The sequence below is a fragment of the Semicossyphus pulcher genome, unplaced genomic scaffold (genome assembly GCF_022749685.1).
Source record: "Semicossyphus pulcher isolate SPU_LCO1_2020_fin unplaced genomic scaffold, fSemPul1.0.p SCAF_10, whole genome shotgun sequence".
Classification (NCBI taxonomy): Eukaryota; Metazoa; Chordata; class Actinopteri; order Labriformes; family Labridae; genus Semicossyphus; species Semicossyphus pulcher.
The window spans coordinates 25,306,671-25,333,415 of NW_027211604.1; the positions used below are offsets into that span (position 1 = coordinate 25,306,671).

At 44.4% G+C, this 26,745-nt stretch overlaps 1 protein-coding gene across 1 annotated transcript in view; it reads right to left on the reverse strand.

The window, feature by feature from the left end:
• Positions 1-1,099: 1,099 nt before the first annotated feature.
• Positions 1,100-26,745, reverse strand: part of zzef1 (zinc finger, ZZ-type with EF hand domain 1) — a 43,459-nt gene continuing 17,813 nt past the window's right edge. Inside the window, exons 34-54 of the mRNA XM_069669475.1 lie at positions 25,164-25,302; positions 24,851-25,016; positions 24,501-24,763; positions 23,127-23,299; positions 22,735-22,930; positions 22,463-22,626; positions 21,775-22,055; positions 21,475-21,649; positions 21,261-21,393; positions 20,944-21,170; positions 18,525-18,833; positions 18,337-18,437; positions 18,098-18,233; positions 17,579-17,938; positions 17,354-17,497; positions 16,572-16,740; positions 16,341-16,439; positions 16,052-16,217; positions 13,239-13,389; positions 8,048-8,119; positions 1,100-4,283 (exon numbers count right to left, since the gene is read on the reverse strand). Coding sequence (XP_069525576.1) covers positions 4,203-4,283; positions 8,048-8,119; positions 13,239-13,389; positions 16,052-16,217; positions 16,341-16,439; positions 16,572-16,740; positions 17,354-17,497; positions 17,579-17,938; positions 18,098-18,233; positions 18,337-18,437; positions 18,525-18,833; positions 20,944-21,170; positions 21,261-21,393; positions 21,475-21,649; positions 21,775-22,055; positions 22,463-22,626; positions 22,735-22,930; positions 23,127-23,299; positions 24,501-24,763; positions 24,851-25,016; positions 25,164-25,302 — 3,705 coding nt within the window. The 3' untranslated portion in view covers positions 1,100-4,202. The remainder of the gene's footprint in view (positions 4,284-8,047; positions 8,120-13,238; positions 13,390-16,051; positions 16,218-16,340; positions 16,440-16,571; positions 16,741-17,353; positions 17,498-17,578; positions 17,939-18,097; positions 18,234-18,336; positions 18,438-18,524; positions 18,834-20,943; positions 21,171-21,260; positions 21,394-21,474; positions 21,650-21,774; positions 22,056-22,462; positions 22,627-22,734; positions 22,931-23,126; positions 23,300-24,500; positions 24,764-24,850; positions 25,017-25,163; positions 25,303-26,745) is intronic.

The following is a 26,745-nucleotide window of genomic DNA, read 5'->3' on the forward strand; positions in this document are numbered from 1 at the left end:
TATATTTCAATGTTTTTTGTTTGAATGTCATATTTCAATTAAAGCTCTTACTGTTCTTAATGTTTAACTGTGTAAAGCACTTTGAATAGCTCTGTGTATGAATGGTGCTTTATAAATAAACTTGCCTTTTTGTAAGTGGTGTCTTATAATCCGACGTGGGATGGGCCCGATGTTTGGCATGACACAGAAACAAAAAGTAAATAACTGTTCAGCTTATATTTCACAATCTATCTGTAAGATCTGAAGTAAGGTTGACCCACAAAGTGTGTCTATGTGTTGATCAAAGAAGTTTCATTCTGTGAGGACAATCTAATACTGCACGCTCACAGAATTGAGTGACTTCATTGTAATGGGAAAGATGTTGCTCAAACCACAATCACTGCGCTTCAGAGCATCATTACATTACAGTTAGTCTAAGCCTTCTTGTTATCTGTCTGCCTTCACTGCTGCTTCTTTTCACCTTGATGAAATGAGAGCTCGGGGATCCAGAGTTAAAAAAGAGGCAGGAGCAGAGCAGGTGGGGGGGAGGCAGCAGGAGGAGGAGGAGGGGAGGCAGGAGAGCTGACTCACCCTCAGTGTGGGGGCTTTTGCTGGCGCAGGGGGGCACTGAATCATCTGGAGGCCTTATTGAATATTTCCTGCATTTGATGTCATTATCGCCCCAGTGATCATCGCTCCCATCATCAGCTCTGTCCCCGAGACTCCACACCACAGGCAGGGGGGGAGGAGGACCAGGAGCTGGGAGGGCTTTGAGGTGAAACACAGTGTGTGCACAAACAGACTAAACAAACAGGAAACATCAGGTTCTGCTTGGACAAATAGAGAAATAGCAGAGGATCTATTTTCTTGCGTATGTGGGATGTTTGTATTAAAGTGCAGGAGATGTACAAGTTTCCTTAGAGGAGAAAGAGCTGCAAGCAGAGAGAGGGAACTATTGATGGATCACTGAGTACAGTTTCTGCAGGGAGTGAGTGTGTGGGCTCTAATAAATGCAGACTCACTGATCAATACGTTATTTGTTGCAGCACAGAAATCCACAGCGAGAAAAAACACGACGACAGGAGTTAAGTCATTTCTATTTTTATTAGAAATGGATCACATTTCAACCCAAGCAGTATATATATTTATTTTTTTAACCTTCAATGTGCCATGCATACAAAATCAGAATCAAAGTGTCCGTCTGTTAGTGCCCAATAAAGTTTATATATTCGTAAGGGGTTGATATCAAAGTCTTTCTCCTGTGCAATTAATATTCACAGATATGTACATTCAAATTAGTCAGCCTCGAATATCAAGCATCCTCGCAAAAAAAGAAACCAACATTAAAAGTAAAAAGTTACAAAAACCTTCAAATTAAACAATATATTTCTCTTTTTAAAATAGAATTAATAACTATTCGGCTAACATGAGTTAAATTATGATTGCTTCATTTTTAACCGTAGGCACGTCGTAGATAGGTGAGGCGTCTTAGAAGCCAAACTGAGGCCGTGTGTATCTCTCCCTCCCTCCTCGCTGCAGCTGATGTCTGTGTAAACAAAACCACCGAGCTATTCTGCGGCCTCCGTAAAGACCGCGTTTTTTAAAACGAAAGTAAAAACAGAAAGTAAAAAAAAACAAAAACAGAACGATGTCTGAAGGTTTTCCTCTCGCTCCGGCTTCTCACAGGGTCGCTATCTTGATATGTGATAAACAGAGAAGGAGCTCAACCAGGAGCGGCTTCAGAGATGTTTCATGGCTCACAATGATTGGTTTCTTTGGTATAAACCACCGTGACTTCCTACAAATAAAAGGAAATAATACGTAATGATTGGAAAAGAACCTCCCTCTCTTTTATGTTTAGATTTGTCAAAGTACAAAACTGGATGCCTTATGATGCTTATTTGTGGGTGCGGCGACTAGGGATGCACGATATTGAATTTTTTGCTGATATCCGATATGCCGATATTTTTAAATCCTTTTTGCCGATTTCGATACCGATATATTAGGCACGTTTTTTTCCACTTAATTGCAGAGAACATTAAGTGTCCCCTGTAGTGGAATTGATATCATGCCTACTCTTTTACCCCTTTCCTATGTAAAATCTGCGCGTTGACGCAGGTTTTTCAGACCCGGGAAGACCCACTTATAGATGCTGATTGTCTCTTTTCCTATTGCCAGTGAAGTATCCTCCTGTCGGTCTTTTTTCTGCTGCGTCACCGTCTGACGTCGCAAACATGCTGGGGACATTGAAGATGTTTTGGTGGTTAGGTCTTTATTGATATCACTCATTCAGTCTGTTTATCAAACTCAGCGCCGGCAAATTTGGAATGATGTTCGAGCGCTGCTCAGACGGAGACGGGTGGATTTGTAGCTTAGAAAACAAGGAGTTGCAGAAGTTACTGACGGAGCATAGCATCGCGCCGGAAAGGGGACGGAGATCAGCATGTCGACATGGGTTTCGTGTTCTCATTATTGCCGATCGGAGCTGAGGCGATAATTACCCAGGTCTACTGCAGTCATGTGTCCCGGGCCTGAATGCCGATTGTAACCTTTCCCACTAAGCAAAAAAGCCGAGTGTTAGCAGGTTTTTTGACCAGTGGGAAAGCGGCTTTATTGTTTTGGGCAACAAACTGGCATACCGCAGACATCTTGCACCTTCCTTCAGGCAGCATCACGTCGAGCTATTTTAGGGAATCATCGAGCAGATTTGAAGCGTTGTTTTATCGGTGGAAAATATCGGTAGAAAAATGACATATCTGCCGATGTTCAAGCCATAACGTGCAGACACGGATAACATGCAGATGATATCGTGCGTCCCTAGTGGCTACACATGGATTTAAAAACGTGGGCTGAAGTGTGACGTGATTAAACATTTAGAGATGCATCACACCATCAATTATCTGTGTACTTACAAAAGATGAGGTAATTCAGTAGCAAATAATCAAACTTTTTGTGAATAAGTGGGATGATGTGTCTATTTTACAGTCACATTTATGTTTAGAAGTGGTCGATGGCAGGCGTGTTTAGTGGCATTCAGTGGGAATGGGCTCTGTTACAGATGTACGTTAAAGTTTTCTCACATTCATCACAATAAAAAAAAGCACGGGGAGATGATCATGTGATTTAGCTTTCTGTCTCTGCTGTGAGAGTTCAACTTAATTAATAGAAGATAAAATAATAATAAATAAATGAGATAAAACTGAAGGCCTTTAAGAGAGTCTGGGTTTCTCATCATGGTTTTTTGCTGTTTTTCGTTTGACATCATTCATTCGTTCACTAGTAATGGAGTGAAAATACTTCAACACATTGGTAGAATAAGGTGGAAGGAATGCATCGCGATCGTATCGTCACAGTTTTCCCTCAGCTGTAGTTCTCATCCTATGCAGAGATTATGGCTATTGTGAGTTTCATGTTAATCCTGTGCGGCCCGATCGATCCGTCATCAGGTCTCAAGTTGGGTTTTAGTGCGCTTAACAGGTGTCGTCAGATCAGGTGTGTGTTTAGGATGTTTGTGATTATGCACTGATCCGACCCTTCAACAAGAGCCCTAAAAAAGTCTGCTCCTGTTGTCGGAGAGGGAAGAAGGTAAAAAAGGTAGGAAGAGAAGGTAGATTAAAAGACTAAAGGAAGGAAGGAAAGAGGGCGCGGGAGGAGCTAGTAGGTCAGTACTTTCTCCCCATGGTGACTAATGAGTCTCCTCCGTCCTGGACAGTATTTTTAGGATGCTCTACATGTCCGCTGAGACATTCAAGTAGCCAAGGTGACCTGTTTTCACCGTCATCAACTATGTAACCCAGAGTGGCTGCTGTTTAGGAGGAAGAAAGGCAGGACAGAAAGGAACATACTTCCCCTTGAAGGTCGCTAATTTGGCACACGGCATGTCCTTTAGCACGGCATCTTCAAGTAAAAACGTAATAAAAAACAGAAAAAAAAATAAAAATAAAGAGAGACCCCGCAATTGTTCCAGTTGCAGTGAACGCACATGCTGATAAACTGGATTCACCTAAGGCAAAAAGGATTGTGAGTAAGTGTGGAAAGTGCTCTTTGAGTGTAATCCTGCACAGCTCCAGAGTCCAGAGTGCTGCAGAGGGTTACAGGTGTGGAGGAGGGGGGGTCCTTTTACTCCCCCGTCTCTCTGCACCTCATTCAAAGTGAACCAGCTGAGTCAGGATGTGTCCCCCCCCTTTCTCAGGTTGTTCTCCTCCCATCTCCCTTTGGCTCCCTCAAGGAGACATGTTGAGGAGCTTGGTAGATTTATTGGGGTAATTGATGGCCAGGCTGATGGCAGCGATGTTCTTCAGAGCCTGCACAATAAAAGATGATGTGAATGAATTACAGAAGAAAAAGAGAGACAAAGGAGCAGAGGGAAGAAACCCCTGTGCTCCGTGCTGCATGCCGAGTACTGATAAACACGAGAACTGAGGGTGACATAAGCTTCTGCACAGTTTACATCATATTATCTAATATTCAAAGTGTCAGTCCTTTTGTTCTCTGCTGCCTTTGTGCAGGTGATATCAGAAAGTTGTTGCTGTTTTTCTCCAGAGAATAAAAACAATGACAAGAGTGTAGCCAAATAAACATGGGTATGGTTCTGGTGCCTCGAGTGCCACTATCAGGACAAAACCTCCTTTTGATAAGAAGCCAGAGGAAACGTCTCTCGCTGCTTGTTTGTTGTAATCAATGATTTAAAACAGAAATGGGAAACATTTGAAATACTACAGAAATGACTGATTTCATTTCTGTGAGAGGGTGCATTATGAACATTACGCATAATTCAAAATATCAGAAAAATAGTCCTAGGTGGTGGAGCGTGTGTCATAAGGAGGTCACAATGTGCAACAGGTGGACATCACATCCCAAAGCCTCCTCAAACCAGCACTTTGTGTGGACATACTTTGATCGGGCAATTTGGATACTGCTGCAGCCATTGCTGCCTTTTTTGTTGCTGCTGCAATTCACTATTAATAATAATCTATTTGGAGCAATTCCAAAACCTCCTGTACCTATTCGTCATTAGGACTCTTAAATATGTAAAACTGGGACCAGGTTATAAAATCATAGTAATCCCCCCATCAGACGGCTGCTGTACACATAAATGATTCTGGTTCAGTTATGCTATTCAAACCTACACAGTTTAAAGGGGGGGTATTATGCTAATTTCAAGCTCCATATTTCACTCTGTGATACCTGTGGAGTAGCTTAGCATAATTCACAGTTAAAAAAACTTCTCATGTTTCTCACACTGCTGCTCTGTGCAGGCCCTCATACAGCCTCTGCCTGAAATGACACAGTCAGCTCTGTCCCTTTAAGAAGAGACCCCGCCCCTACAAGCCCACTTTCTTCTGATTGGCCAGCTCTCGGAAGCCTGCTGAGGCTGCACTGTGTGACATCACAGTGCGTGTAGTAAAAACAGTGTGAAACCTGGCGTTCACAGCAGCCTGCAGACTGAGCTGAGCAGCCTGAGGATTACTCCAACATACTTTTACCTACAGATCTAAAACTTCACCCACCTTTAGTCTGAATATCCAACATTGTAACATTATATATATATATATATATATATAAGTCTTAAAATGTGAAACAGCATAATACCCCCTCTTTAAATGGTAACCAAGAGATGTGGTGAAGTTGGGATGTAATGTTGAAAGTGAGCAAGTTGTAAATCACAACTGTGACATGTGACACTATTTAAAGCAAAAATGTCCTTTTATACACAGACATGAAGCGACATTTTCCTGAGAAGTCATGTCGCTTCTGGACACCTGATGAATCTAACTCTTTTTTTGTAAGCTAGTTGTCAATCTCTGAACCCATCGGCTATAGCCACTGACGACGATATAGACTCTGGGATCAATGGTGAACATTTAGCCAGAGGTTCAGTGATAAACGACTTCCAGCAAAGACTTTCTTCTCTGTGCGCTGCTTTGTTTACAGCCCAGTTAGCAACTTTAGAAGTGACCGTGTGTTCAGATCAAAGGTGAAGCGAGTTTCATCCTTCGAGATATGTCGGCAAAATGAACGCGATCATTTCTTGGTTCGTTAAATCCTCCGGAGGTGCGCCCGTTGATCTGTTTGTGCTGAGTCTCAGTTTCACTGTAAACAGTAAGTTACACAGAGGCTGCACTCTGGCTGACTTCAGCGATATGAACCTGAAAAAGGTTTTTCTTGTGATTGACTTTTCTTGTGATTGACTTTGACTTTAATTAACTTAAATTAAACTCAAACTTTAATTTAAATTAAGGTCTGAAGTTTGCTGAATCATTATGCAGATTAGTAACAAGTAAGAATGAAGCTTTGTCAGGTCTGTCCTCAAGAGGAGAGGAAATCTACTTTTAAAATGCTCGTTTGTTAAACGGAGGTCAGATCGATGTGATGCATTCGAGGAAGTCGGGAGATCTAAATGTTAATCACAATTCCCAACACAGCGTACAAGCAAATTTGTCACTCAAGTTGAATTTTAGATCTACAACAGATTGTTAGCTGAACCTGCTGCAGATGTGTGTTTATAGAGATTAATAAGAAGCTAAATCGTCGTCAGGGATTTTGTTCCTCCTGCTTTGGCTCTCAACACAGACTGTTTTTCCTGCACACGCTGCAGCCTGCTGATACGTGATTGGTTCATATTACTCAGACTACAAACAGCAAAGCTTGTTGTTAACTCTGTCTGCTGTTTGTTGTATGTTTATCAGAGCTTGTTTGTTGTGCGGCTGGAAATAAACTTGATGAGAATCGTGGGACTAAACCGAAACAGTGAAGTTGTCGGTTATAAACAAGACAGTAAAAAAAGATAGTCAGATGAGAACCCTCTGTGCTAATGTTAATACAACTGACCCTTTTCACAACACACACAGTCAACTGATCTTCTGTTAATATAAAATATTATAAGTGTAGCTTTAACTTAATAAATATAACATGAAGATATACATGTGACAGCTGATCTCTCACAGTCTAACTTCCCGGGTACTTAAAATAGTTTGTTGTTCCCAGTAAGAGTTTCCACAGAGGGACAAACGTGATTTATTTTTAGGTTTAAAAATAAAAGATTATCCTCCCTCCTGCACTTTAACTCTACGGCTGCTCAGTAATTTGTCATTTCTGAATGCTGGGAGTTCCTACACCGTAAAAAAGTAATTTTCAGCCTGTGATTTCCTCGGAGCTCCATCACAGCTCCAGGTAATGCTCCGACACACAGCGGTAGGTGCTGAATGCGCTAACGTGCTCCGAGGGTTTAGTGGGCGATTTCTTTGCAAATGTCATATCGAAAACACGGATATCTCTCACTGTTATTGGTGTTTAATTGTGCGAACAACAGGATAAATAAAAGCCAGGGAGAAGTGCAGATTATTGTTGCTTCTGACTCAGTGAGACGAGTGTTGTGGTGTAATAAAGTCATCAGAGAATAACAGGCCATTAGAGGAGGTGAAGCCTTGAAGACACATTTATCCTGCCCCTTTAAATTAAGCCTCTTCATATCTACTCTTGGACTTTGCATCATTGTTGTCATAATAGTGTTGACTGCTGCCAAGTCACCTGTGCTTGTGTTTTCAACCTGACAGGTGTTAGATAACGGCTCAGCAGAACCACCCACCATGTTGTTTTTTTTTCACGTCCTCTGCTGCTCTTAACTGCCTTCAGGCTCCTGTGATGTGTTCGGGGTCCACGGTGCAGAGAGCGCTGTGGCTCGCTCCGCCACAAATGCTAATGGACTGTAATTATCAAATACATTAGTCCTGAGTGAGGCCCACACGTACTCAAAACAAAGGGAGGGGGCTGCAGAGGGAGCTGCTGGGTGTCAACAGCTCGGTGATTCACGAGTAAAAAGAGACTCCGGCTGCGAGCTGACTCACAGACCGTTCAATCAACCAGACCGCGTGTTTAAGAATAAGAGTTGTGTAATATGACTTGAGGGTGCACGGACAACTCAGTGAGAATCGTGGTAGGCAGAAAAACATCAAGGATGACCTGAGAGGGCCAGGCAGCAGGTCGGCCTTTGATTTTAGAAAGGCAGAGATGTAAAGAGTCATCACAGGTTTTATGTTAAACCATAAAAGAGGAGTTAAAGTCTTACCATCGCGGTGTGGTTGAGGAGCTGCTCGTCAGTGGTCATGGCTAACAGGTACTCCTGGAGGATGCCCTGCGCCTGGAAAACACATGAAAAGACTGTTAACACGAGTGTCTGCAGACATTGTTCCAGGGGTAGAGGGACAAAAATCAACACTGTATAGTATCGAGACATTTTGCCTGGCAACACTGTATTGTTACATAAAAGCTTAGTATCAGTCTTTTATTATATAAATTACTCAATAACATGGTGAAAGAAATGTAACTTTTTGGTATTAGAATGATCAAATGTGTCTACTACATGAGGTCAAGGGTCAAAGCCATCTATTTATATAGATGGACAACGCGTCTCCAACTCTCATTGTACGAAAGTGAAGCCAAAATAGCCCCCGTGATAGGCGCTGCCATCTTGCGATGGTGACGTTTTTTTAAGGCAGAGCTGCGCAGTAGAGATCGGCAGGTGGAGCCACCGTAGCCACTTCCGCTAACCAAAACACACTTAACTCACTGGTAAAAAGCAGCAAGGATCCCGCACGCCGGCGTGTTTAACAGCAGAACAGCTTCTTGTGTTGGTCTGAAGCAGACGTTCACAGGTATGTAAACTTCAATGACTGTAGTGATTGTTTTAGTTACGTCTCCTCTCTGTTCGTCCTCTACTCTGCCAATCCAGAACAGATCGGCTGCAGGAGCCGTATTGGTCAACAGAGCTGTCAATCATCCTTTTTACAGCATCAAGTAGCTAATTAAAAGTAAACTTGTCGGAAAAATGAACACTTGAACATAAATCAGCATGATAAGAACTAACTATAATGACAGAAACCATGTTTGAGAAAAATTTATTTGACCTGTATTTTGATTTTATAATTTGACTCATGTCCCATCTGTTAACATGGAGGAGGTGGACCTATACCTGCAGCCAGTCAGCAGGGGGCGATAGAGAGGGTTTGGCTTCACTTTTAGGGAGCTGTCATGTCGGCCATCTTTTTATACAGTCTATGGCTGTGTTTGAAATGCTATACTATATACTGTAAACTACATACTGCATACTGCGTTCGGTGGTAGTCTGTAGTACGGAGCTGTTCCAATTTATTTTGCCGTGTGCAATGCCAGGCGCCAGTTTCCGGTTTTGTAAAGTGAAAGTAAACAACAGCCCGCCAAGAGCAAAAAGCTGCTTCTTTAGCTATAGCGCCCTCTTCTGCTCTTCTGCTGGTGTCCGCCATTTCAACTGCCGCTGTGACGTTCCAGCGCTTTGCATTGTGGGATACAGTAGGCGAGGCAGACTGGTCCGATGCATACTGGAGATTTTTTCCGAAACAGTACGACATCCGGGTATTTTTAGCATACTGTAAACTTTGCTTCTGTTTGCATACTACAAACTACATTTAGGTCACATCAGTATGTACTGCTAGTATAGTATGGCATTTTAAACACAGCCTGTGTGTCAAAGTCAACCTGATTGGTCGTTAAAAGTTGGTTAAAACGAGACATCCCCCTACTGCCTAAGGGGGTTACTCAACTGTTCTTTTTACAAGGTACTTGTACAGCAGTCCATCATGTTTGGATCCAGTTGGGTTGACTGCAGTAAGTTATTTTATGGTAGGTTTTTATAACAGTATTGTTACTGGTGAAACAGAGTGTATGCTTGAAGGAGGATAGTTATATGCACATCACTTCGGTGCAGAGCAACCAAAACCAGATCAACGAAAAAGCTATTTTTTGCTGCAATAACAATGACTGAAGTGAGATGAGCAGAATAAAAAACTTCGCCTGCCTCTGTTCGATCCAATAACACCGTTTTCCTTTGGGGATAAATAACATCACATCCTCTCCTGAAGTATTGGAATAGTATGATATCCCTGGGCTTGTGGTGATTCCCTCCGCTGTAACAGACCAGGTTTCTGTCATGAATTGAGACAGTTTCCGACACAGACAACTAAGAGGTTACATAAGGGATGAATTCAGTTATAAATGAGGCCTGCTTTCCTGACCACTCTCCATCTCTTTCTCATCTAACTGAACAGAGGAATGCTGAAAAAGTCATTCAAAATGATAAACAAACTGAAGCCCCGAGGGGACAGACTGCTCTTGGGTTGCATAAGCACGCAGCGTCGGGGAGCACAGATAAGACTACATGGCGGCTAAATGGGCTGAGACCGGGCCAAATGGAGTCTTTACAAAGCTGCAGACACAATCCAGATCCCCCGCTCCGCCATTCATCTCGCAGCACCCCGACTGTTTATGCTGAGGAACATCCTAGGACCATTTGTACAGTCAGCAGTGCATGACACGCTGTTTTGATTCCCAAATATAACTTTCACTTCCTGGGGTAGAGAGTTCACCGAGTCTCAGAGGACCTGGCTGTGAACTTGATGTGAACGGCACCGGTCACTAAAGCTTTACAATGAGCTGGTTTCAGGATCAGACCTAATATGGCCACAGAGGAGTCCGTGCAGTCGGCTGTATGTCATCGCTGCAGTTACACTCGTAAGTCAACGTGACATGAAGGCCACCAGCCCCGGTCCTCACTAATCCTTAGTTTTAGGAGGGTGGTGACAGATGGTGCAGGGTGTTGAAGGTAGAGCTGATCCTCACAGCTGAGGGAGACTTTCTGATGTCCATTTCAGAAACAAATGCAGTTGTGAGAAGTCCTGGAACAATGTGGCAGCCGTTTATCGCGCTTCACTTGAATCTAGAGCCTGACCTATATGGGATTCTTGTGACTGTTTGCGATGTATCACAATTAGTGATATGACAGACAATGTAGTGCCTTTTTAAGCTGGAATGATAACAGACCCTTTCTATGTTGATTGTGCATTCATTTAGCAAATATTTGATTATGCAAAGGTTGTTAAACAGCTTCATTAAAGTCAGCTGTGATGCTCTGCTGCAAGTGCTGCACACAGTGCTGGGTATGTTATAAACTATGGAGCTGGAGCTCGCGCTGCTGGATGTGATGACATTTTTAAGTCACCCCAAAGCTACTTGTCTGCATTATTGATTCTGTTAAAAAATGTAGATTGGAAAACATGTAAACTAATACTTATGTAATTGTGACAGGCCAATATATACAGGCCCATTTTATTAGCTGTCAGATGCATAACTCCGGCTCTACTTGAATCCAGTCTTCACCACAGACTGTTTAAACAGATGGCCGACATGACAACTCCCTCAAAGTGAAGCCAAACCCTCTCTATCGCCCCCTGCTGACTGGCTGCAGTATAGGTCATAAAGCCCGCCTCCTCCATGTTAACAGACGGGACATGAGTCAAACTATAAAATCAAAATACACGTCAAATAAATTTTTCTCAAACATGGTTTCTGTCATTATAGTTAGTTCTTATCATGCTGACTTATGTCCAAGTGTTCATTTTTCTGACAAGTTTACTTTTAATTAGTTATTTGATGCTGTAAAAATGATGATTGACAGCTCTGTTGACCAATCCGACTCCTGCAGCCGATCTGTTCCGGATTAGCAGAGTGGAGGAGGAACAGCGAGAGGAGACGTAACAAAAATCGTGAACGTTAACCTCAGACCAACACAAGAAGCTGTTCTGCTGTTAAACACGCCGATGTGTGGGATCTTTGACATATTTTCTGGGAAGTTAAATGTGTGTTTTGGGACATTGTTACGGCGGCTCCACCAGCCGGTCCCCACTGCGCTCCAAAAAACGTCACCAACGCAAGATGGCAGCGCCCGCTTCTGTGGCTATTTTGGTTTCGAATAAGTGCAATGAGAGGTGGTGGAGACGCGTCGTCCATCTTTGTATATGGTCTGTGGTCTTGATGGGGAGCTGAGCCTGTAACCTGGTCATGAATATTACTGTCTTAATTAGAAGTTCAACTGACAGCCAGTTATTGAACTTTGAAACACATCCTGAATCAAATACAACACTAAACATGTCCCTCCATGACTGCTGACACAAGAGGCAGCAGGTGTTTGGTTTCTCTAAACTAACATATACTATATTGAACAAAGAGTCTCCTTACTCATGTTCTATACTGAGGCCTCCTCATCTTTGGTCTGAGCTACAGATTCACATTAAACTAGATTATTCTATGAACATGAGAGACTATATAAACAGGATTAAGGATTGTTTGAGCAGTGAATGCACATGTCCTGTTGCTGAACACTGCTCATTCATTCTTTCACGTCATTCCTGTTTGCCAAGGCCTTCATCTCATGCTGCTATGAGCTCGGGACGCAGAGCAGGAGGTGACGAAACCACACAGCACACACACACACACACTTCTGTTGTGTTGATAAAAGAGACGTTTAAAGGAGCCACTGGGACGGCTCAGACACCGACATGCGTCCGTCATTGCTAACACTGGAGTGTCCATATGGGGCATCCTCGGACAAACTGCTGCATACTGCTACTGCCCCCTGGTGTTTGTCCACATGTACTGCTCCTCCTGAGCGTCTCTTTCTCCCTCACATAAAACAACACTCAGCTGGAGCAGATGGGAGCCCCAGAATCCACCCTGAACGACGAGTCGACTGATGTAATGTTATTGTCAGATCGGCAGCCTCGGGCTGCAGTGAGCAGACCTGGAGGGGAGGAGGGGACGCGGTGCTTTTCTGGAACTGTCTGCTTCAATCGCATCTACAGATGGGAACCTCCTGGCTGACGGTGGCTGATGGCGCTCATAATCCCCGAGACTTCTCTGAATCAATAATTTACGACAATTGAGAGAGAGACAGAGAGAGGGAGAGAGAGCGGCCATCGCATTACAAAATGGATAGCATCTCTTCCTCTCTCTGAGGCCGTCTGCAGGGAGCCGGTGTGGCTGTGTGGCCGTCTGGCAGATGGCAGGGCCGCGCTTTGGCCCCGAGCCCAGCAGAGAACAGGTGGGTGGAGGAAAAACATGCTCATCTCACAGAGAGACAGATAAAGACGGAGGTAAAGAATAAAATGTTGGGTTTATTTTACTCATCACTTTATTCAAATAGCCTCATGCTGAATAAACGATCAAACAGAGAGGAAGCAGAAGACTGAAATATAGCTTCTTATTGACTCTATCGAGCTATCATCACAGCAACACACCCAAACAAATACCTCAAATGTCACGCGGCCACACCTCCAGCTGTAACAACACCTATACAATACACGGTGTGGCTGCTCCTTTGATGTGGCCTGCATATACGTGTGTGTGTGTGTGTGTGTGTGTGTGTGTGTGTGTGTGTGTGCGTCACTCACGGTTGCCCGGGCCTCTGCGATGAAGAAGAGTTCAGTGAGGGCTCTGTGCAGAGGCAGCAGCACAGTGATACTGGTGGGATCCTGGCTCAGGTTGTTTTCCATGGACATGAAGAGCTGCCACAGAGGTCGCAGCAGCATCAGCTCGCAGGCGCTGGAGAAAAACACGGATCGATAGTTAGATAAGAAAGAACACGAAGACGAGCGGAACAGGACAATGAGGAGTTCTCTTTAAAGAAAAGCAACCAAAGAATCAGACTTCACACATTTCTCATCATTTCAAAGCACAAAAAAACGGTGCTCAGATACTCTTTATACTGCTTTATTGACAAGTACAGACCTGCTCTAATATGCCTGATATAATAATTGTTACTGATACTGGGGCTGCACGATATATGCAACTGTGATGTGCACATGTGCAATAGTCACATCCCAGGATGTGCTATAGTGCAGCAAATTAAGTGAAACACGTCAAGATGCTTCTTTATTGTTGCTTGGTGCAAAACGAAAACTCGCCAGTTTCTTGTTGTCGATGACTAATCTACAGGAGAAGCGCGTCTGATAACTTTAGTCAGAGCTACAGAGTTTTGGAACTCAGTACGAAGTCATATGATTATATTATATAATATTTACTAACTGGTAATCTTGTTTTTTACTTGTTATTGTGTTTTTATTCTCCGTTTCCTGTCCAGGGACTACAGATGCAAATTAGCTTACAGATAATTCTGGTACATCTAAGAAGCTGTGCATTGTCCCTGTCAAATAAACAAATAAATAAACAAATAAATAAATCGTGCAGCTCTTCATCAGAGCACAGAGTGAATGGACCTCTGAGCTGCAGAGTCTGTGTGTCACCTGCCTGTAAACTGTAAACAAGCAGGCGGCGATGCAGCCGTCACAGATCATGTCGGCGGGATATTCGAGTCTAGCGGCTACACCTGCAGCGCACACACGGCGTGAGGCTGCGTGTGCCGACAGGAAGTAGGAGACGGTGAGGTCTTGTTTCTAAAGTTACAGTCACTGAGCTGATCACGCTGATTACACATACATTTGAACATCGTTAGAAAGAGTTACAGTAACACAACTGCAGCCCACTAGTCTGTTTGTATCTATGTTATAAAGAACGTGTCGCTCCACCTGAACCATCTCTACCTTCATGTGGGTGTCTGAGTCAATGAACCATGTGTGGTAAAAGTAGGAGGGGGTTTAGTTTTGTCAGATTAAAATAGACTTAAAAGTCCCCAATAATAAGTATGATTGTTAATTGTTTATATGTACATGAAAACACACCGTGTTTATCTGGTAGAATATCCGGTATTTTTTAAATCGCAATAAATATCGCAGAACAAAACGTTATCGCAATGTCAGTTTTTCTAATATCGAGCAGCTCTATCTGATAAAGTTTTTCTATTTCTTTCCCACATTTAAAAATCATGAATCTGTAATTACACAAATATTTTTAATTTCAATCTATTGCCTACATCACTGAAAAGTCCGTCCTCTGTAAGCCTTACATGGAGCTGCATGAGGGGAGTAGTTATGTGGGACTTCCCTGGCTTTGAAAGTAAAAGTCCCTTTCATTTTTCTTGTAGACGATGTTTCGTGACTCATAGATGAAACTCTTCTTTGGCTTTGATCAACATCAAACACTCTGCTTACTGCATAAGAAGGTGTCAGGCTCTCTGATGGACGTCAGTGGTGCGGGCTTGTGTTAAAAAAAACAAAACTTTGATGTGCATTAAAACGACAACTCGCACAAACTGGAATTATTAAAACTTGTTGTCATATCATAAATGTTTACTTCAAAGAGAGGTCGGGGTTAGGTAAGATTAATGATGTCCGTCCATCCATCCATTATCTTCTGCTTATCTAGGGCCGGGTCGCGGTGGCAGCCGGCTAAGCAAGGTGACCCAGGTGTCCCTGTCCTCAGCAAGGTTTTCCAGCTTCTCCTGGAGGATCCCGAGGCGCTCCCAGGCCTGGTGGGATATATAATCCCTCCAGCAGACTCTGGGTCTGCCCCACTTCTCCACCCAGTTGGACATGCCCGGAAAAACCTCCATAGGGAGGCCCCCAGGAGACTAATAGACCTAATCAGAAGTCCAAACCACCTCAATTGGCTGCTTTCGATGCGAAGGAGTAGTGGATCTTCTCCGAGCTCCCTCCAGATGCCCGAGCTCCTTACCCTCTCTCGAAGGCTGAGCCTTTGGAGGAAACTAATTTCAGCCGCTTGTATCGGCAACCTCATTCTTTTGGTCACTACCCAAAGCTCATGACCACAGGTGAGGGTTGGAAAGTAGGTCAACTTCAGGCTCAGCTCCCTCTTCACCACCACGGTCCGGCACAACGGCCGCATCACCGCTGATGCTGCACCAACTCGTACGACAATTTCACAATCCATTTTACCCTCATCGTGAAAAAGACCCCGAGATAACAATTAACAACAATAATTAACATATTATAATAATTAAAATGGGACTACTAAACAGTCCAAATCTACTGGACCATGATTGGCCTTGAAACCAGAACACATTTATCTGAGGAGGGGGATTGTTGTTCAGTTAAAGGATGCCTTAATGTCATGGTGACCACACATGCATGAGTCAGTCTGCACGTAGGCAAATCCCAACACACATCCTTAACCTCATATCCGTGGTGACTGTCAGGACGCGAGGGGTTATGAAGGCTTTTATGCAAACTCTGTGTGGACGTGCAATCCTGCACCATGAGGCCAAAGTGAAAGAATGGTGAGAATGTGCACGCTGCTTTGGGTGTCTACAGAATTGAAAGATGGTGTAGGAGTGAGGCTGGACACTTACGTCTGTGACGGACACTGCAGGAGGCGGAGCAACAAGTGAATGGCTTTGAGTCTCTGGTTCCCAGTCTGACGACAGGCCACGCCCACCTGCCACTCCCAGATGTCGGCCAGCGGCAGGTGACCGAGCACTTGTTCATCTGCTAACATCTGCTTCAGTATCTCAAAACCTGACGAGAGACAGAAGTGCAGAGGGTGACAACCTGTGGATCCATCGAGTAAATCTGTATTGCTCTCCTGTAACTAAAGCACGGTGTAAAACAGGAGTTTGCATCTCTTCTAATGTGCAGCACCTGTCTGGAAGCGTCCTCTGTGGCCTCCTGTGACGGTGAACTTGTAGCCCCACTCTGTGTTGCTCATGTCTGACATGAATCTGTAGTACAGGGTGTCACCTGAGAGAACACACAGGTCACAATTTGATCAAAATGATTTAAATATATGAGTCAAACTATCTGAAATAAGCACAGATAGAAACATAGTGCAGAAAAGAACTTTAATAAATGACTTAAAAAAATAATTCTCACCAGGAATCTCAAAATCGGACCATTTCTGAGGAGAGCCGCTGAAGTTGTGGACGTCCTGGATGAAATCACTGCTGCTGGACATGATGAGCTCATCACAGCCTTCCTCTGTGTAGCAGCGGGAGTCAAACTTCACAGACAGGTAGATGGCCCCTGGGATGTGCACCTTGTCCTTAAGATGTTAACAATGAAGACAACAGAATCAGTTTGTTGATTTGACTTGAAAAAAAAGTAGACACAATAGGAGTAATGGAAGAGCTCAAATACAAGAACACAATGACACAAGTGTTTAAATAAGGATCTGTGCTGAACAGTCATGGATGCTGTTTAAAGCTTAGGTAGGCAACTTTGGAAAAACATTCATGAGTATGAAAGAGAGATTTTTACAATATCTAACCGCAAAACAGCCACTCCTTCCAAACACATGAACAGATCGCGTTGTTTACATTTCTTTGCTATTTTTTGTGTTACTAGCTCGCTACCTTAAAGGGACGATTTTCAACCTCAGTCCTATCATGCTATTACGGGGAGCAAATGCCATTATGGTAGAAAAAAAAGGTATAAAGGCGAGGTATTACATCAAATCAATTCATTTAGCCCTAATAAAATGATTGGACAGCTTTATTATAAGCCTGCAACATCCTCAGATACCTGTAAGAGCATTTGATGTATTGATTGATATCACAATGTATAGAACATTTCAACAAATATGAAAGTTGGCTCCTAAAAATCACCTACACCAGCTTTAAGGTATTCATGCTGAAATACAAAGGCAGTGGACCCACCTCGAAGTTGGTGTTGTTGTCGTACGGGTGTTTGGACTCCCTGACCTGCACGGCCATCCCCGGCTCCTCCATGAACTGGCAGGCAGTGAGAGACAGGCTGCACAGCATGCTCTGACTGCAGCCCTTCAGCACCCTCTGCAGGATCTGATCATAAGAAAAATCACATTAATCCAACAACTCCGACAAGTTCTCATACAACAATGTGAGCACGACACGACCGCCCACCTTCTCCCACAGCGGCCTCTCCTCCAGCTGCATCAGCATGTCCAGGATGTAGGCCATGTGCGAGGCACCGTTCAGCTCCAGCGCCTCCTCGCTCAGCGCTGCCTCTGCAGGCCAGTCGGCGAGCAGCGAGGCCAGAACGTGGCGGGCGTACAGCGTGGCGATGGCCTGGTTGACCTTCACCAGGTATTGACGAACTGCCCGATTGCTGCGCACGTCCAGCTCCTTGTGCAGCAGAGCTGAACTTTTCGTGCGCCTCTGTTTGGCGTAGCTGAGCTGTAAGTCGCTCTCTGAATTGGTGATGAGCTTCTGGGCCACTACGTTGATCTCCTCTGTGGCCTTTTCACAGTGACTGGGTTTAGACTGTGGGAGGAGGGCGATGATGGGGATGAAGCAGAATATTAGAACATAAAAAACATCACCTCCAACCTTATCATATCTCTTAAACAGCCATTTGTTAACAGGGCTTTTTGACATCTCAAAACCTCAGTGTGTTGTCGATAGTAGTCTTAAACAACTCACCACGCATGACACCACAATCATGTCAGTGTCCACAGCCTTGGTGTTCCTCTCCTCAGAGCGAGGCCGCCTGGTAGGTTGCCACTTCTGAGCCAGCGTACGGATTGTCTCATCTGTTTTTATCTCCTCTCCATCAAACCTGAAAATAACAATCACAGAGAGGCGGTATTACATGACCTTTACCTGGGTGAATCGTGTGAAGGAAGTCTAAATTAAAAGGAAATGCAGAAGTTGACCCTGACCTCTTCTGCACCTCCAGGAAGAAGGAGTCTGTTCTCTTCATCTGCAACTCATACATGGCTCGCAGGATGGGCAGAGGGGCGTTTAAGGCATCGTGTGTGATCTGCATTTAAAAAAAAAAAAGAGCGTCTCTAGATTATGACATCACACATATGTTGCTGCATGTATTATAAATAGTTCGCTTCATCACCTGGAAGCAAATCTTTGTCTCCTCATCGAGACCCTCTAAGGGGTCCGGCCTGTTGGCGTCAGTCTCTTCATTGCAGCAGCTGGAGTGGTCCGAGTCGTGCTCCTTGTCCTGCTCTCTTTGGTCTCGCTCGGGGTCCTGGGCCATGGAGTGGATCTCCCTCTTGGAGGAGTAGAGCATGATGGAGAGGATCTCCAGGTCTCGCAGCAGCCACAGCTTGCTGAAGCCTGTCCCTTTGCTGCACTTCCTCACCAGCAGCTGGGTGAGTCCTGACTGCTGGATGTCCTCCTGAGCCTGCTCCACCCCGTGCTTCTACAGAAGAGGACACAAAGGAATGAGTGATGCAGCTCAGGAGTCATTTAATGCAGTCTAAGACAGCTTTTTTTCCAGCCTAGTTTTGATATCTCTCACAATATTTCAAATTTTGCAGCCACATCAGTGCAGGTATATTCTAGGCCTGGGTGAAACAAGTAGAGATCGGTATTGTGATATTTTGGAAGGAAATATTTTATTGATTTACTGACACATTTGATTTATGAGGGTAGGCTAAAATCAGAGCGACCTACCTCTGATGAATCGATCAAATTTTAATCATTTCATGGTTTTGTAATAGAAAAGTTTTCCTTAAAGTCAGACCCTTTTTGACTTGGTCGAATGAAAGGGTGAAAATACTATGTGATTGCTATTATTTTCTTGCATCTAATTTTGGTGCAAGAGATGAATTAATTAATTAAAATTCGATGGATTCATCAATGGCAGGTCGCTCTGATTTCAGCCTTCCCTGGTCATTTGTGTATATGATAAATAGGAATGTACGTACATATGATAAAAGATCTAATCTTGGTGTCAGTCTAATAATAAATTAGTTTCGTGCAAAATATCAGGACACCATGCTGAACTTGTTTTGTTTCATTTAAATTTCTTCTTTATATTTGTTATTTTTCTTCCCTCCCAAAAAAACTCTCAGCTGAAAGCTGCACAAACTGCATTTTTGTTTAATTTCTTTCCTTTTCTTTGTTATAATCTACAAAGAATTGCAGGTGCATACTGATATCATGTAAAATGATGGATGTAAAATCGATGCGTTTCCTGTATAAAAAGGATAATCCAAAAAAATGATAAGGCAAATATTGCAAACACAACTTAAACGTTTTGGTGCGAACATGAAAAACAGATGGGAGTCGGTTAAAACAAAGAATGAGACATTTCTATTCATGTCATTTAACAGTTGCTGAAATGGCTGAAGTTGCATTGTTCCAAATACCTGTAAGTCTGTCTGCTTGACAATCTCATTTGGCTGCATGAAAAAGATTAAAGTGAGATGAACAGACTTAAAACGTTATCTTAATAGATGTTGAGAAATGTATCCTCTGTGCACATCATTTGCAGTCAAAAAAAGGACATAAAACGTCATAAATGTTATCGCAATACTCGGTATATAACTCTGGGGGGAATTCACTCTTGCAGCCGCTGATAGCTCTATAAATTTGCCCCCGCTATCTGCTCCGTCTCAAGGTCTGATTCATGAAGCAAATTGCACTGATGATAGTCAGGCCCAAACACGCCCAGAAAGTCTCACAGCTCGTGCAGTTTGCTCTTGTTTTGTGTCTGATTGTGGAGAGAAGCTGTCTGCAGCTCCACTCTCTGCTGCGCGGTGCTGCGCTCTCAGGCATCAGCTGAGCGCACACTGACGGATCTCAACTCCCAGCACAGATCAGTGATGAGCAGGAAGGGGAGCTCTTTGAACAGTTTATTGTAAAGTCCAAACTCGACAGGTGTTTACTAGTTTCACTAAACGAGCGTGCGACAGCAGCTCGTCCATATTATAATCCCCGTCATGTGCAACGGCTCCACGCATGAACAAAGTCTGCCCGTGTGCCGGAGCCTCTGATTGCCCCGTACTGATTAACATATTATTAACAGATTGTTTTGACAGACAAATACATTTTTGATCACACAAAAGGTGGAACTGTCATCATGATCAGTGTAAACTCAGAGCGTGACAGCCCTTATGATGCTGCGCTGCAGTTCCCACCAGCTCTCTGCAGGCGGTAATATTTTTACTCCAACTGCGCGGTGCTGTTAGCGCTGGTGTTTGTGAATCAGGTGCTTTTTGCCACGAGGCTCATTTACATAGAAATGAGCCATATTTGCCCCAAATGTCTGCATAATGACTTATTAAGATATGCGCAAACGGCACCGGCGCACAGAGACGCTGTTTGCTCTGCAGCGCACTTTGAGGTACATTCAACCCCCTGCGTGTGCTTGGAGAATGAGTCTTTTTGTGTCATATGCACAGGTTTAGCAGGCATATAAGACACGCAATCCTTTAGTGAATTCCCCCCTAAATGTTTAAAATCACAACATTATTGTTAGCCGACTAAAGTATTGTGATAATATCCTATCATCAGGTCTCTGTTACCTTCAGGGTATTGTAGAGGCCTTTAAGAGCCAGGGAGAGAACCCAGGACGCCTCCACAGCATCAGGAGAGCCGTTGTCCTGGCTGGTCTGCAGCAGGTGGCTGATGATGGAGGTGAAGTTGCTCAGGTAGCGGCTGAGCAGGGTCTTTGGGGAGCCCTGGTCCTCTGACTGCCCCGGGAGGCCGGCTGTAGTGGAGTCCTGAGACTGGATGAGCTGGTAGTCCTTCACTGGAAACAGGAGAAAGCACTCAGAGGGTTAATTCCATGTTTACTTCTTAACACTGGCAGAGCTGTTCGTGGTGCTGCAACCGCACTGACCTGTTTTCCTCTTGCGTGTCTTAACGTCCACCACTGCAGCGTGGTTCTTCTCTGTGAAGTGTTTCAGCAGGATCATGTTGTGCTGCTCATTGGCGTTGTCGATAAACACCGTCTGGGTGCCCACACACAGCACCTGGCAGACACACGGACGCTAAGCTTAGAAAGTCAGGGAGCACAGTGTACAGAACTTTAGCATGTCATGTGCGCTGCCTACCTCAGGGAAGCCCACCAGCACCAGCAGGGTGAAGAGGTTGGTGCGTTTGAGAGTTTGTGGAAGCTGTTGAATACAGTGGTCAGTGAAGGCAGCAATGACTGCGCTCCACTCAGGACAAGCGTTCAGACTGTGGAGGACATCTGCCACAGTGCACGCCCAGTCCAGACCGATACGACTGCAACACACGGGACAAGAAGAGAGAAGACAATTTACATCTGAAAACAACAAGAGCTCAACTGTTACTGTAAACACTCCAAAAACACTCCATACACAGGTACTACCAGATCCTCCTTTTGTTACCTGTCCAAACAGACGGCCCCCAGGCTGAAAAGCAGCTGCGTGGTCTTCCAGCCCTGAGTGTCCAAACTGGCCGCCTCTCCTTGCGTAAGCAGCTCGTATTTGTCAGCCAGAGCCTCTGTGACGGCAGTGTCGGCCTCGGTGGGAGAGATTCGGAGCAGCAGCTGGCCCAGAAGTCCCAGGGTGAGGTGGAAGGTCTCGTTTAGAGAGCCGGCGTTGGAGATGACGGCTCTGAAAAGCTGGGGCAGGATGGAGTTGAGACTGGGCAGAGACAGGGTGTTGCCCTGAGGACGCAACAAAGAGGATGTAGATGTTAACCTCAGACAGACGGAGAACATGTCAGCGCTAATGCAGCTCTATAAATAATGAACATTTCAGTTACAGGGGAGCTTGTTGGGAGCAAAATTAATTCATGTTTTTAACTTGGTGAGGGACTATTTTATGGCCGGCAGCAGTAACTTTCTGAACTCTCCGCTGGTTGCCTGGGAAACTCAAGGTGATGACTCTACAAAGTGAACAGTCCAGCACTAGACTCGTAAACTATCTTTGTAAGAATTAAACAAACTAAACAGCCATCTTGGCTGACAATCTTGGCCAGGTCTCCATTGAAAACAGTTTTAATCTCAGTAGGGCTCTCCTAGAAGAGAAAGTGTAAAACAATGATAATAAAGTGGTCTTTGGTTTCACATACTGGTTTAGCTGGAGGCAGCATGGCTGCTAATAGTCCCAGGATCCTCTCTCTGGAGCACTCTGAAAACACGTGCTCCTGAAGGGGAACCTGAGGCAGCCTCGCGTCTGTCTCCTTGACAACATCAGATGTTGGAGAGTTGACTGTTCCTGGCCCAGACTCTGAAGCTGAGAAATAAAAGAGCACAATGTTTATTCAGACAGCGAGGGGACAGTCAACATAATGAACGACATCGGAGCTGTATTCAGCTGGGTGGAGGTCATCTCAGTTCTTACTTCGGACCACAGGGGAGAGGGGGTCCTCACTGGACACTGAAGGCGTCTGGCTGAGGCTGGGGGAGTCCAGGGTGTCCTGGGTGACCAGCTTCATTTTCTCCCCCTCTCCAGTGCTCGGAGGGGGCGACACCTCTGGAGGAGCAGGGGGAGGAGAGCCCACCTCCTTTGGCTTTTTCTCCTTACCTGATTGTTTGCTCTGACGGTGACAGGAAATGACAATTCAGAACGTTTACAGCCGAAAGCTTGTAAGAGTACTAAACAGTGTATTACCTGCATTATAGAATTAACAAACACATGTATGTACATCAGCTACATCCACATGTTTAAGATGAATCTAATAATGTGATTTTTCATTCTTCATATCATCCTATAACGTGACTTCTGTTGCTCACCTTGTCCTTCGGAGATGTCGGGGAGCAGATGGCTGCTGTGGATCCAGGCAGAGACGAGGTGTCAGTGGCTGTGCTGAGGTCCTGAGAGGACTCTGGAGACACCGGACACAGCTCACTGTCAGAGGAGGAGTCATTGGACGACAGCAGAGCGAGCAGGGCGGAGGAACGCAGACCTGTGTGGAGGACGGCAGAGAAAGGTTAGACATATTCAGAACCATCCTTACTGCAGAATGTAGAGAGGAAACTTTTCTTCCGTTTCTGTTTAAAGTGTATAATGTGGTAAATATGCTTATTGTTTTCATGCTCAGAGATAAGCTGTATGAAATCACAAGAGCACTGTCTATCTGTACGCCAAACATGAAGCTAGAGCTATCTTAGCGTAGGCAGAAGGCAAGGGGAACAGCTAGCCAAGCTTAAGTTGAAAGACGTGACCTACCAGCATCTCAAGAACATTTAATAACAACTAACAGTATTTTTATTTCTTCCAATCAGGGAATTCTTGGAGGCTCATCTTACCCATGATTTGCACGTTCTTCCTGTTTTTTGTACTGACCCAGGCTAACTGTTTCCCCCCGCATCTATTCTTCATCACCTTAAAAGCATCCAATGAGACCAGCTCCTAATGTCCCAGGTCTATTTCTAACCCTTCCATGTAAAGGGAGCGGCAAACTTAAACGCCTTCTGCCACAGTTCAGTTCTGACCTTTGGGACAGACAGTAAGAACAGGTGCTGGGACCACAGACTGTAAGCACCTGCACGCTTCTGGCCGATGGAGGTTAGAAGGTACGAGGGAAGCAGCCCAAAGACAAGGTGTGGATAAGGCTGACCATCCAACACGTGCATACAGCAAACAGTAAGAGCAGAGTAAGTGCTTTAAAATTGGTGATGAATCTCAATGCTTTATGATACACAGTGTCCAGAGCATGTAAGCTTTTAGAAGAGGTGTGCATGTATAAAACATCACCAGTCCAAAAGTGGCAGCAAGCAGTTTTTTTTAGACTTTTAGAACCCAGATTAAGTTTGAATCTTTTCACCAGCTGCTGATTATGTGTTGTAGAAGAGAGAGATTTAGCGTATAAAATAAGAAGATATTTGTACTGAGATACAGACTTGATCTGTGTACCTTGAAAAGTGGAGACTGAAGTAACGTTCGGTGGCTTCCATTTTGCATTTGAAAACAGCGTGACCTTAGTTTTATCTGCGTTTAAAGCAAGTTTTAGATCATAAAAATGTTGAACAGTGTTAAAAGCAAGTTTTATGCTCAGCTAACCAGCAGCTGGCTCTATATATGAGGCTCTTATTGATCTCAGTCTCAACATGAAAGCAAAATGTTAACCGACTCCTTTATAAAACTAAATCCTGGTTTGGACCAACCTTTGCCGGTCTGTCCTTTGAGCAGGCAGTCGGTGATGAGCTGTGAGCAGCACGTCTGCAGGGCTGAGGCCTGGCTCAGGGTGGTGCTGTTCAAAGACTCTCCCTCCGCCTGCTTCTCGCTGCTCAGTTCTGACGTGTAGAGGGCCAGAGCAGCGAACAGGAGCCAGGAGTAGTTGTGGATGTAGGGCTGAATCAGGCGGTGGCGGTCACTGATGCGTATGGTCACCATGGGGTACACTGTGATCCGATGGGTGGGCAGGTGGCTGGAAGAGAATGTTAAAAATATAATTATGACAACAGTCAGTGGACGTGTGTTCTACCAGCAGAAGATTAAAGTTGAAATGCATCACCTGTCAGGGTATTTCTTTGCATGGTAACAACCAAAGCACAGGTCGAAGTCTTCACAGACGTTGCAGTTGATCCTGCTTCCTACGATGAGCCCCTGACAGTGGTCGCAGGCGTACTCCATGTTCACCATCTCATGGTCGTCCTCGTGGCCCTCGGGCTTGGCACCACCTGGTTAAAAACACACATAACACCTTTAAAGCTCTGATGCAACGTCCAATGAGTGCAATTACCTAGTTTCTCTGCACTCTGGGCTATTAGATCCTCCTGTGTGACTGTGGGAAGGTTTGAGAAGTGTGGAGGAGTGCATGAGCTCACTGAGGAAGCAGGTCTTGCAGAGGTCCATGTCCATGCACTGCAGACACCGGTAGCGGTGCCAAGGTGCCATCCTCTCACAGCCGTCACAGGAGATCACAACGTTGAGCAGGTCACAGTAGCGTGCGATGAACATGTGCATCTGTGAATGAGAACAGGTACATTAATAAAGGTGACCAGTATTTATATAATGAGATTCCTTTGTGTGCTTTTCTGCTTTATATCAGCACAGTTTTATTATCACGGGTAACTCAAAGCACTGCTGTGGGTGTGTATGATAGGTGATGATAACCACAGAACCACCAACATAAGGTTGTCAAAATGTTCGCTACTTTTCGAAACCATCTGATTCACAGCGATAAGTCTGTTATTTTTACGTTCGATAGTAACGAACTGTACCAAAGCTTTGAAACACACATCTGCGATCAGTTTCCGACCCAAATCTGCCGCAAGAGAGAGAGAAAGAGAGAGAGACAGAGAGACAGAGAGAGAGAGACAGAGAGAGAGAGAGAAAGAGAGAGACAGAGAGAGAGAGACAGAGAGAGAGAGAGAGTGAGAGAGAGAGAGAGACAGACAGAGCAAAAGAGAGAGAGAAAGAGAGAGGGAGAGAGCAAGAGAGAGAGAGAGAGAGAGACAGAGAGACAGAGAGACAGAGAGACAGAGAGACAGAGACAGAGAGAGAGAGACCGAGCAAGAGAGAGAGAGTGAGAGAGAGAGAGACAGAGAGAGAGAGAGACCGAGCAAGAGAGAGAGAGTGAGAGAGAGAGAGACAGAGAGAGAGAGCTGTGGTCAAGTGACATAGGCAGAGAGTGGAGAGAGTGAGCACTGTTCATGAAAAGAAAGCGGTGAAATATAAGAAAACATTTCTGATTGTTTCAAGACGGTTACGCTCTAAACAACAAACAACACGCCTACACCTCCGTACACCTCCGCAGGAAGGCACAGGGTTTAGCTTGTCTGCAGCTGAAGTCGCGCTTCATCCTGCTAACAGTGCGTCTGTCTGCTCCGCCCTCCGCTACCTGCAGCTCTTATATAGCAACGACACTTGGTCTGCAAATTCCCTTTTGGCATCTTGTTATAGACGAACAAGTTACGTTAGCATCTGTTACTGACAGACAGACAGACAGAGAGCAGAGAGACAGCGCTGTAACCTGGTCTTTCATTTAGTCCCACTGCACAATTACTGATGTCCAGAAACGTCCCAAACAGCAGAATTAGCAGTAACTGAGAAAATACAGATAAGGGGCAGATCCTCTGCAGATACAGACACAACTAAACACTTCTTATGTTTATGATTGATGAATGAGAGGGTAGGCTATATTTCAATATGTGTCTAAACAATATCAAATAACAATAAACATTATTTTTTGGGACAATTCTGCTCATTAAGCCTCATTATTGTAAACGATGTCAAATGAACTGGTTCTGTGTTCAGTGACTTTTTCTGTACCAGCACTGTGTGCAGGAAAACATCAAAACAACCCAAGTTTTGGTACCTTGTACCTTTTTTTTTTTACTCGTATCGAAGTTTAAAATTCTGGTATTGTGTCTTCTCTATAAAGCAGGCTGTACAGTCTTTAAATGT